Consider the following 11,625-nt stretch of genomic DNA (forward strand, 5'->3'; position numbering starts at 1 on the left):
CTCTAATAGCTTTAGAATGAAGTTAGTGAAGATCGAATGAGTTAGTGTCTAATGTTCTATTCTACTGTACTGACCCTGTAATGCCAAGTGGGTTTTAATGAGGAATTAAAAGCAATTATTTATTAAGTATTTCCTGTGTGACTGTATGATAATAAAGACATGGAATAAAGTTAGATTTCAATGGCAAAAAAATAAAAGGAAAAGAAAAAAAAACAAAAAACTCTTGGGTCTATAGAATAGTTCCTCCATTTTATTGTACCTGCCTCTGTGGAGTACTCACCAATGTCTTTTATTTCATTTGACATTCTTAGCTGTTGGACTGGCGGAAGCTAGTGTTCTGCTAAGTCAATAGCTTCTAAGAGGCTTTTAATTATGCTCACAAGTGTTAGCTGATGCAGAGTGGGGCGAGACATGACTGTTCCAGAAGCTAAAACTAGCTCAAGATAAATTAACTAGCCCCAGAACCTACAAAATACCAATCTCTCCACAGTAATGAAATTCCATTTGCTCTATCAGTCTCTGCAGACACAGAAACTCCTTCCAGAAATTCTTTTGTTCACAGCCAGACATAGCTTCCATTCGGGAGTTTTCATTCACAGTGCAAAATGGTGAGAGTGGTAACAACACATTTAAAGAGCTTCCCTTGTGCCAGACCTTAGGGTTGGAGATGCTGCTGCTCAATTGGATGAATTAAATGCAATGGGTTTATTTGGGCCCGAGGGTAGCAGGGGCCAGATGTCAGCACTGAATCACCAAAGGCAAAATGATAGCAGTTACTGAAAATGGGCAAGAGAAGCAAAGAAATCTCTACAGTAGCCTGACCCATAATGAGCAGCACAGGCAAAGTGATTTTTATGGTGATAAGACTCATATGAACTCATGGTACAAGATAATCAAATCATGGTGATTCTAGGCGTGAAAGACAAGGAGCCTATTGCATTTTTGTTTGATCTGTATAAGCAGAAAAAATCTTAAACAAATGAAAAAAGAAGACTACATTCAATCATGGCAAGAAAAAATCTCAACCAATGAACTAATTTCCAGACTTGAGCCAGTTTGCAGACCCAGAACAAAGTGGCTATAATGGCAGAGATGGAGGTTCTGCACAGGCTTGACAACATGGACTTCTACTCTCCAGGCTGACCTGCCTACAACTGTTGCTGAGTGCCAGATCTGCCAACACAAAGCCCCAGATAGGGCGCCCTTCCCCAGGGTGACCAGTCAGCTACCTGGTGGCAGGTTGACTATGTTGGACCACTTCCCTCTATGGAAAGGACAATGCTTTGACCTTACTAGAGTAGATCTTATTCTGGTTATGGATTTGCCTTTCCTGCATGTAATGCTTCTGCCAAAACCACTATCCTTGGATTTACAGGATGCCTTATCCACCATCATGGTATTGCTTCTGACCAAGGAACTCACTTCACAGCCAGAGAAGTGTGACAGTGGTCCATGTTCATGGAATCCACTGGCTTTCTCATGTTCCCACCATCATAAGCAGCTGGCCTGTTAGAGATGGATGGACTTTTGAAGACACAGCACCAATTAAGTGGCAGCAGCATGGAGAGCTGGGGCAGGGCTCTCCAGAAGGCAGTGTATTCTTTGAGTCAGTGTCCAGTATATGGTATGAGTTCTTCCTGAGTCAGGATTTGTGGGTTCAGAGGTCAGTGCTAGAAAGGGGAGCATTTCTAGCCCCACTAGAACATTTTTGCTTCCTGTTCTCATGACCTTCAGTTTTGCCAGCCTAAACGTTTTGGTTCCAGAATGGGGAGCACTTCTTACAGGAGCCACAACAAACATTCCATTGAACTGGAAGCTCAGATTTCTCCCTGGTCACTCTGAGCTTCTGATGCCCTTAAGCCAACAGGTTAAGATAAAGGAACAACAGTGTCAGGAGGGGTGATCGACCAGAATACCAAGGGGAAATTGGATTGCTTCTCCACATGGAGGTAAGGAAGATTATGCCTGGAGTGCAGGAGATTTTTTAGGGTGTCTCTTGGTCCTGCCATGTCCTGTGATTGAAGTTAATGGGAACTCCAATAACCTAACACAGAAAGGATGACAAAGAGCACAGACCCATCAGGAAAAGAGACTACCTGCTGAGTTCTTGCTGTTGGAGAACCCAGAATGGGTAGTAGAGGAAGGTAGCTGTGAATACCAGCTAAGGCTATTTAGCCAGTTACAGAAATGAGGACTACAATCAACATGAGTTAAGAATCTAATTATATAGATATTTGTGTTTTCTTTCTTTAATTTCTTTATCATGCAATATATGCAATATAACATCAATTGAGAGAATATCAGTGATTATCATAATTAAGTTTTGAGATACTAAAAGAATACTCAAGGGACATTGCCACCTATTCTAAAATCTATAATGTGTTTGCAGCTGTATGTGGAAGAGTTATGTAATGTTATTTGTGACCTGTCTCAGCATATATGCACTAGCTGTTGTAGGTGAGATAGCTGTATTGTGTTAGGCATAATTATAAGCTGGTTAACGTTTTCATTTGTAAATGAAATATGTCGTGAGAAGGCATGATTGTGTGACAGGTTTGACAAGGGGTGGATGGACTTGTCATGGCTAGCCTTGACTGTCAACTTGACTACATCGAGAATTAACTATAACCCAAGCAGCTGGATACACTGGTGAGGCATTTTTCTTAATGAAATTTTTTTGAAGTGTGAAGACCTACCTTTAATCCAGATCTTTTGAGGTGGGAAGATCCACCTTTAATCTGAGCCACACCTGGTGGCAGCCTACATAAAGGACATGGAAAAAGGAACTGGTCACCCTTTTCCTGCTTACCCTCATTCTCAATTCACTAGTATTCGCACCCACTTATTTGGGATTCCAGTGTATAATGAAGATCAACTAACCCAGTCAGCCTCCTGCTCTTGACTCTTGGACTTTCCACTGGGAAACAGCCATTATTGGGCTAGCTGAGCTATAGTCTGTAGGCCACTCTAATAAATTGGCTTCACAATTTACCGACTAAATAAAGAACGGTACATCCATGCAGGAATTCTATCCAGCTCATTTTAAACAATATGCAAGGTGATAGATAGTCCTTGACATGGAAGAATGTGTATATGCATATATATGTATGTGTGTATGCATATATATGTATGTGTGTGTATATATATATATATATATAGATATATATATATGTGTGTGTGTGTGTGTCTGTCAGTTCTAGTCCTCTAAAGAGCCCTGACTAATCCCAAAAACCAAAAGTTTTTGAAGTCTATAGTTGTTACTATCTCTGTGCATTCTTGTATCCAAAAATGGTTAACTGTGATCTTTTCATGGACCCTGTAAATATTTTTGAACCCAGAACTATGTTTCCTCCAAGGTATGAGCAAGTTCTCACCAGAACCTGCTCCATCTTCCTGAAGGGAGCGGATGCTTGCCACTCCCTACATTCCTAACTGCTACTTCTAGTGTGGGTTAAAGTAGTGGCAGTACGTTGTGCAGGGTCTGAGGGGCGGGTTCCTTACAGTTACCGCTCCTCCATACTGCCATGAGAACCAGGTGTAACTAGTGTGAGGCACTCACTTCAAACCCTTAGTCTGTATTCTGCTGGCAACGTTTATTTTCTAAAAACCCAGCAAAGTAGCACAAGCTGGTCCTGTGCTATTGTTGTGTTTATGTCTCATGCATTTGATGAACCTTTACTCTAGTGAAACCAACCTGAAAGTGAAGCAGGCCATTTCAGTTACCTGTGAGATGGAGGATAACCTGAAGCTGCTGTCTGCCTTTGATGGTGAGTCGGGAAATGAGTGGGCTGCCCACCCAAACGTTCATCACCAGAGGACTAAATAAAGAACGGTACATCCATGCAGGAATTCTATACAGCTCATTTTAAACAATATGCAAGGTGATAGATAGTCCTTGACATGGAAGAAAACTTACACAACATAATAGGAGAAACATATAGATTACAAAAGCCAGCATGTACACATAATGTTAAACATATTTGGGGTAGGACTGGAGAGATGGCTCAGCCCTTCCAGAAGTCCTAAGTCCAATTCCCCGCAACCACACGGTGTCTCACAACCATCCATAATGAGATCTGGTGTCCTCTTCTAGCCTGAAGGCATACATGCAGGCAGAACACTGTATGCATAATAAATAAACCTTAAAACCAAACAAACAAAAGATGCGTTGGGGAAACATACACAGACTAGAAAGCTTACAGGATGTAATTCAAAGGCTACTAGCCTTTTCTCTAAACAATAAGTAGACTGCAATGTTTTCCAAAAGCCTTTAATCCCAGCCCTCTGGAGACAGAGGCCAACAATCTCTGAGCTTAGAGCCAGCCTGGTCTACATAATGAGTTCCAGGCTAGCCGGGGATGTGTAGTAGGTCCTGTCTCAAAAACGTTTCTTGGTCATTTTAGCATGTTATAAATATTTACAAAGGAGATCCAGCAAGATGGCTCAGAGAATAAAGGCACCTACTCCCAGGCCTGGACGCAGATGGTAGAAGGAGAGAGCGGCTCTCACATGCTGTCCTCTGGTCCCCACACACGCACCATTGCATACGTCCCCCCTCTTACGTGCAAAGTAAATAAATAAAGCCAGTAAACATTTAAAAATATTTACAAAGGATATGTTTATTAATCAGGAAGAAGTCAACTATTTCTATTTTGAGAAAAAATAGTGGTTCCCTTTAGAGTAATATTTTCATTTCTTCAGCTTCACTGATACTGACTAACCTGGCAGTACTAATATTGATTAGTACCCTGTGGTGGTTTCTCTCGGTGCTCTATAGCAATACGGAATTGTTGTTTTGTTTGGGTTAGTGCCCTGAAATATTTTTGTGCTTTCTAAAGGAATTGAGTGCAGGAGGGGGAGTAGCTGAGAAAAAATGAATAAAAAAAATATGTTGTTGTGTTACATGTTGTATGTTGTTTCCTGCTTTTCTGCTGAGCATTCCACCAAGGTTACAAAGCTAGCACCCTTCCTACTTCCCTTATCTGCAGGAGAAGTTCGGTGCGAGCCCCCCAATAACAAGCTGGACAAGTTTTCCGGAATCTTGACCTATCTGGGTTACGCCTACTTCCTGGACCATGACAGGCTTCTGCTCCGGGGCTGCATCATCAGGAACACAGACTGGTGTTACGGTTTGGTGATTTATACTGGTATGATTCCTGCAGCTAGAGCCAGACCCCACACGTTAGAGCCTGCTCACCACCCAGTTATGATTCGGATATAATATTCAGACTGTATCAGAAGAGTAGCTTAGTGCTGGGTTGATGCTAGGCTCACAAGTGCCTGGAGAAGAAGTTGTGGGGGAAAGTGACTTTGTTCCAGGCAATGTGCTTTAAACATATCAGCTCCTTCTTTCTTAGAGAACGGCTTTGTGTTTCAACACCATAAGGCATTCATGGGTTTTCCCAACCATACATGGACACAGGAAAGGGTGTTTATAGAGAAAGTACAACAGAATTAGCATGTGAACATAAGATTACACAGAGATTATGCCCATAAAAAGGGAATATAGACAGTGCTCATTATGCAAAATAATAGAAAAATATATCATGGAGACATCATAGAAGGGAAAAGCACTATGTTATTGACCCGTATTAAGATGTCATTTAGAATCACAACCCACAATATGTAGTGAGAGATTTTCTTGGTTCATGTTATGGCTGGGAAAGAGCCTCTGCTGCACTCTGCACCCTTAGTGGCAACAGACACTGATAGCTTTGTTCCTTTTCTATCCCCATGATAAACTATCTTAGGTTAACTCTTTAGAACAAAAGACTTAATTTTTGCTCAGTTTCCTGGGTGTTAGTCCATGGTTGCTTGACCCTATAGCATGGGACTGTAGCAAGGCCATATGTCACAGTGAGAACACATGCTGGACACAGCTGCTCATGTCCTGCTAGCAGAGATGCAGAGGAACGCTAGGAGGGGCCTTCAGGACCATGCCCCTAATAATCTTCCCTTCAAGTTTCTACTACCTCAATAGCGCCATCTGTTGGATACCAAGCTTTCAACAAATGAGCTCTTGGGACATAATTGAAATGTAGGCTTTAACACAGCCATAACCACAGTAGGAAGAATCGAGAAAGATTTAACGTAGAGAATATTAATAAACTTGGATTTCTGGAGGTCTTTTCTACAGCATCCACTCTTAAACATGAGACTTAGTTCTCCTTCTGTGGAAAATAAGACAAATACCTTCTGGAGAAGATGAAGAATCCAAGGAAGCCCTGGTAGAACTTGTTTTTGGTTCTTGATGTGGAATGGCAACTTCTAAGCTGCTCAGTTTCCACCTCAAATGATGTAAAGTAGACTTCCTTCCTTCACTGCATCAGCAGCTAAGCACACATAGGAAAACCGCTCCTAGATAGTCCAGTTGTTCAGCGGCAGGTTTTCCCCAAAGCCATAGTAACAATAGTGATGCACTTTGGGGAGCTCTGTGCAGGGTCTCGTGGTGCAGACCCGCATCACTGTTGTGTGTATGGTGCTGCCACCATCTCTACCTCCCTCTTGAAAGCCAGTCTTTCTGCAGTCCTTGGGAGATGTGATCCCTCCACTGCCTCGAACTCTCAAAGACCCAAACCTGTGGAGGATAGAATGCTGCAGCTCATGCTCTGTGTTCCCAGTGTTTTCCCACAAACCAGAAAACCCAGCTACCCCACATGAGCACATCTGTGGCACCCCTGCATTAGTGACACATTTGACCACTGGTCAGAGGCCAAAAGGCGGGGAAATCACTACTTACACTTCCTTACTAAACCCCCTTATGAATATTTTCTCTCACACTGCTACCAATGTCTCTGACCAGTAGTTTGCAAATCAGGTCCATGCCATTCAAGGCTCCTTTGCTCACTGTCTGTGAGGAAAAGGAACATGGCATCTATGTTTCTCAGCCACAGAGAAGTCTCAGCTCCCAAGCCTCTATTCCAGAAAGAAATCGCTGTCATCACCACTTCCTTTCTTCTGTTCTCAGGAACTTTGAATGTAGCCTGACTCAGCAATGGATTTCCTCAAAAGAAAGCAGTGTCTCCTATCAGAAAATTCCCTCCCTTAGCTAAATAAGCCAGGTGGGGACAAGGACACCCAGGTGACTCCTGTTCTGACTTTGGGAGAATCCAGATGGGAGGTGCTGGTAAGAGAGGAGTCAGTGCGGGACACTCAGTAAGGAAATATGATCCTGTCTGTGTATTGCTGATTGGATTTACATAAGAGCTTAGAATAAGTGAACATAAACGCATACGTCAACATGATTTGAAGCTCTGAGTATATTCAGTGATTCTAAGATATGGAATTCTCCCTGTTTTTCTTAGGGCCAGACACTAAATTAATGCAGAACAGCGGAAGGTCCACCTTCAAACGAACACACATAGACCACCTCATGAATGTCCTTGTGATCTGGGTGAGTGAAACACTTTCCCCTGTGTCTTTGCATAGACATATGTCCACAGCAATAGCTGGCACTTCCAAATCAGAATATAGTTGTTTGAAGTCATGAGAAGTTTAATGACCCCACAAGCTAAGGTGTGAGCCAGGAAAGAACAGACTCAATGTACAGTATGATCTAGGTTATGCCTTCTATTCAAGATAATGACAATTGAGGAACTGTTGCTTTTGGTAATGGGACCAGAGCGAATCTAGGACCCTACTTTAGAAGTAAAGATGCTTTTTCATGTCAGTTTTGATTATTACTTTACTAACCTATCACATAGACTAATGGTACACCTTATTTAAACTGGACGTTTTAAAGCCGTATTCCTCAAAGGAGTCTTAAGGCTGCTGCAGAGGCAGGAGAAGATCTGGTAGCATTTGCTCTGGCCTTACCTGAGTTCCTGCTTCAAGTAGAGCAACTTCTCATTATGCTGTTTTATAACATTTCAATTGGAAGAATAGGGCTTCTTCTGCTAAAAAAATAAATAAATAAATCACTAATAAAGAGATCATGAAGAAAAGGAAATGTACCAAATTTTCCTTATTCATTCTTCGATCGAGGGGCATTTAGGTTGTTTCCAGGTTCTGGTTATGACAAACAATGCTGCTATGAACATAGTTGAGCACATGTCCTTGTGGCACGATTGAGCATCCTTTGGATATATACATAAAAGTGGTATTGCTGCATCTTGAGAAAGGTTGTTTTCTAATTTTCTGAAGTTATATTTATAGGAAGTGTTTCCCTGTGCCAATGTGCTTAAGTGTACTTCTCACTTTCTCTTCTATAAGGTTCAGTGTGGCTGGCTTTATGTTGAGGTCTTTGATAAATTTGGACTTGAGTTTGTGCATGGTGATAGATATGGGTCTATTTTCATTCTTCTGCATGTTGATGTCCAGTTATGCCAGCACCACTTGTTAAATGTTTTCTTTTTTCCATTTAATATTTTTTGCTTCTTTGTAAAAAAATCAGGTGTTCAAAGATGTGTAGATTGATATCCGGATCTTCTATTCAGTTCCATTGGTCCTCCTGCCTGTTCTTATGCCAATACCAGGCTGTTTTCAGTACTGTAGCTCTGTAGTAGTTTGAAGTCAGGGATTGTGATGCCTCCAGAAGTTCTTTTATTGTACAGGGTTGTTTTGGCTATCCTGGTTTTTTTTTTTTTTGTTTTGTTTTTGGTTTTTTTTTTTGCTTTCCCATATGAAGTGGAGTACTGTTCTTTCAAGGTCTTTAAAGAATTTTGCTGGGATTTTGACAAGCATTGCGTTGAATCTGTAGATTGCTTTTGGTAAGATTGCCATTTTTACTATGTTAATTCTACCTACCCAAGAGCATGGGAGATCTTTCCACTTTCTGATGTCTTCTTCAATTTCTTTCTTCAAAGATTTAAAGTTCTTGTAATACAAGTCTTCTACTTGTTTGGTTAGAGTTACTCTGAGATATTTTATGCTATTTGTGGCTATTGTGAAAGGTGTTGATTCTCTGATTTCTTCCTTGACCCTTTTATCATCTGTGTACAGGAGGGCTACTGATTTTTTTGAGTTAATCTTGTATCCTGCTACATTACTGAAAGTGTTTATGAGTTGTAGAAGTTCCTTGGTAGAATTTTTGGGATCGTTTATATAAACTATCATATCACCAGCAAACAGTGAAACTTTGACTTCTTCCTTTCCAATTGATTTCTTTTTGGTGTCTTATTGCTCTAACTAGGACCTCAAGCACTATATTGAATAGATATGGAGAGAGTGGACAACCTTGTCTTGTTCCTGATTTCAGTAGAATTGCTGGGAGTTTCTCTCCATTTAGTTTGATGTTGGTTGTTGACTTGCTCTATAGTGCCTTTATTATGTTTAGGTAGGATTCTTGTATCCCTGCTCTCTCCAAGACCTTTATCATGAAAGGATGTTATATTTTGTCAAAACGCTTTTCAGCATCTAATAAGATGATCATGTGGTTTTTATTTTTCAGCTTGTTTATATGGTGGATTACGTGACAGATTTTTGTATGTTGAACCATCCCTGTATCTGTGGGAAGAAGCCGACTTGATCATGGTGGATGGTGGTTCTGATGTGTTTTTGGATTCAACTTGCCAGTATTTTATTTAGTATTTTTGCATCAATGTTCATGAGTGAGATTGGTCTTTAATTCTCTTTCTTAGTAATGTCTTTCTATAGTTTGGGTATCAAGGTAATTGTAGCCTCATAAAAAGGGTTTGGCAATGTTTCTTCTGTTTCTATTGTGTGGAATAATTTGAGGAGTATTGGTATTAGTTCTTTAAAAGTCTTGTAGAATTCTGAGCTGAAACCATCTGGTCCTGGGCTTTCTTTTAGTTGGGAGACTTTTGATGACTGTTTCTATTTCTTCAGCAGTTATAGGTCTACTTAATTTGTTTATCTGGTCTTGATTTAATTTTGGTAAGTGATATTTTTCCAGAAAGTTGTTCATTTCCTTTAAGTTTTCCAATTTTGTGAGGTACAGGCATTTGAAATATGACGTGATGATTCTCTGTATTTCCTCCATGTCTGTTGTTATGTCCCCTTTTCATTTCTGATTTTGTTAATTTGGATATTCTCTCTGCCTTTTGATTAGTTTGGATAAAGGTTTGTCCATTTTGTTGATTTTCTCGAAGAACCAGCTCTTTGTCTCATTGATTCTTTTTATTGTTGTCTTTGTTTCTATTTTGTTGATTTCAACTCTCAATTTGATTATTTCTGCTGTCTAGTTCTCATAGTTGAGTTTGCTTCTTTTTGTTCTAAAGTTTTCAAATGTTCTGTTAATTCACTAGTGTGGGATTTTTCCAATTTTTATGTGGGTGTTTAGTGCTATGAACTTTCCTCTTAACACTGCTTTTATTGTTTCCCATAAATTTGGGTATGCTGTGTGGTCATTTTCATTGAATTTTAGGAAGTCTTTAATTTCTCCCTTTATTTCTTCCTTGACTCATTGATAATTCTGGTGAGCATTGTTTAATTTCCATGTGTTTGTGGGTTTTTTGGAATTAGTATTGCTGTTGATTTCTAGTTTTAAACCATGTGATCTGATAAGGTGCATTGGGTTATTCCAGTTTTTTGTATGTGTTGAGGTTTGTTTTGTTACCAAGTATGTGGTCAATTTTTGAGAAGGTTCCATGAGGTGCTGAGAAGAAGGCATATTCTTTTCTGTTTGGATGGAATATTTTATAGATGTCTGTTAAGTCCATTTGAGTCATAACATCTGTTAGTTCTCTTATTTCTCTCTTTATTTTTTGTCTGATTGACCTGTCCAGTGAGAGGGGAGTGTTGAAGTTTCCCACTATTAGTGTGTGGGGTTTAATGTATGATTTAAGCTTTAGAAGTGTTTTGTTTACATATGAGGGTGCCATTGTATTTGGGGCATAGATGTTCAGTATTGAAATTTCCTCTTGATGGATTTTTCCTGTCACAGTTCTAGTTACCCTGTTGGTTACTCTGTATTCCTTGAGCTAGCTCAGCACTCCTGTGCTTTGCTCTGATCCCTTGGAGTTTGCTGTCTCAGGCCTACTTTGGCCTAGGTTGCCAGCTTTGCCCTGTTTCTGTAAATCCTGGTCTGGATCCCCTCCTGCAGAAGTCCCTGGAGTTGGACCTGGAAAGGTTTCTGACTCTGGTCTATTTCCTTGGAGGTCCAGGCTCAGGTGTGCCTGTACCCTCAGAGGATCTGCTTACTCCCTCCAAAGTCCCAGAGTCATGCACGGGACCCGCAGAGGTTCCAGGTTCCTGCCTATTCCCTTGGAGATCCCAGGTTCTCTCACGCCCAGACTGGCAGAGGTCTTGGCTCAAGCCTAGTTCCTGGGAGGTCCTAGGCTCATGCCCAGTCCCACCGGGGTCCTGGTTTAGGTCTACTCCCTTGAAGGTCCCAGATTCACGTCCAGACCCTCAGAAGACTCTGGCTCTGGCTCACTCACTCAGCAGTTACTCCCCTGTATCTGTTCCAGTGGAGATTGCTGACTCTGGATCTGGTTGCTGACTCAATCCTGATCCACCAGTGTCCTGGACTGGATAGAAATTAACTTTATTATTTAAATAACTTCTTTGCATAACTGAGCTGTTCTGGTGGTGTCTACAGTTAATTTCTTTTCATTTTGTTTTTATTGTACTGCTAGAGCTGAAAACATCTTGAATGCCTTTTCTTTGTATAGACTCCTCATCAATGTCTGGATTATAAACTGCCTTCTTTTTTTTCTTATTTAT

General features: G+C 40.7%; 1 protein-coding gene across 1 annotated transcript in view; it reads left to right on the forward strand.

Moving 5' to 3' along the window:
* Positions 1-11,625, forward strand: part of LOC101994896 (phospholipid-transporting ATPase FetA) — a 75,344-nt gene that overhangs the window by 30,853 nt on the left and 32,866 nt on the right. The window contains exons 9-11 of the mRNA XM_026786603.1: positions 3,685-3,767; positions 4,989-5,147; positions 7,305-7,393. Of these exons, the coding sequence (XP_026642404.1) occupies positions 3,685-3,767; positions 4,989-5,147; positions 7,305-7,393 (331 nt within the window). The remainder of the gene's footprint in view (positions 1-3,684; positions 3,768-4,988; positions 5,148-7,304; positions 7,394-11,625) is intronic.

Source organism: Microtus ochrogaster, linkage group LG5 (assembly GCF_000317375.1).
Source record: "Microtus ochrogaster isolate Prairie Vole_2 linkage group LG5, MicOch1.0, whole genome shotgun sequence".
Lineage (NCBI taxonomy): Eukaryota > Metazoa > Chordata > Mammalia > Rodentia > Cricetidae > Microtus > Microtus ochrogaster.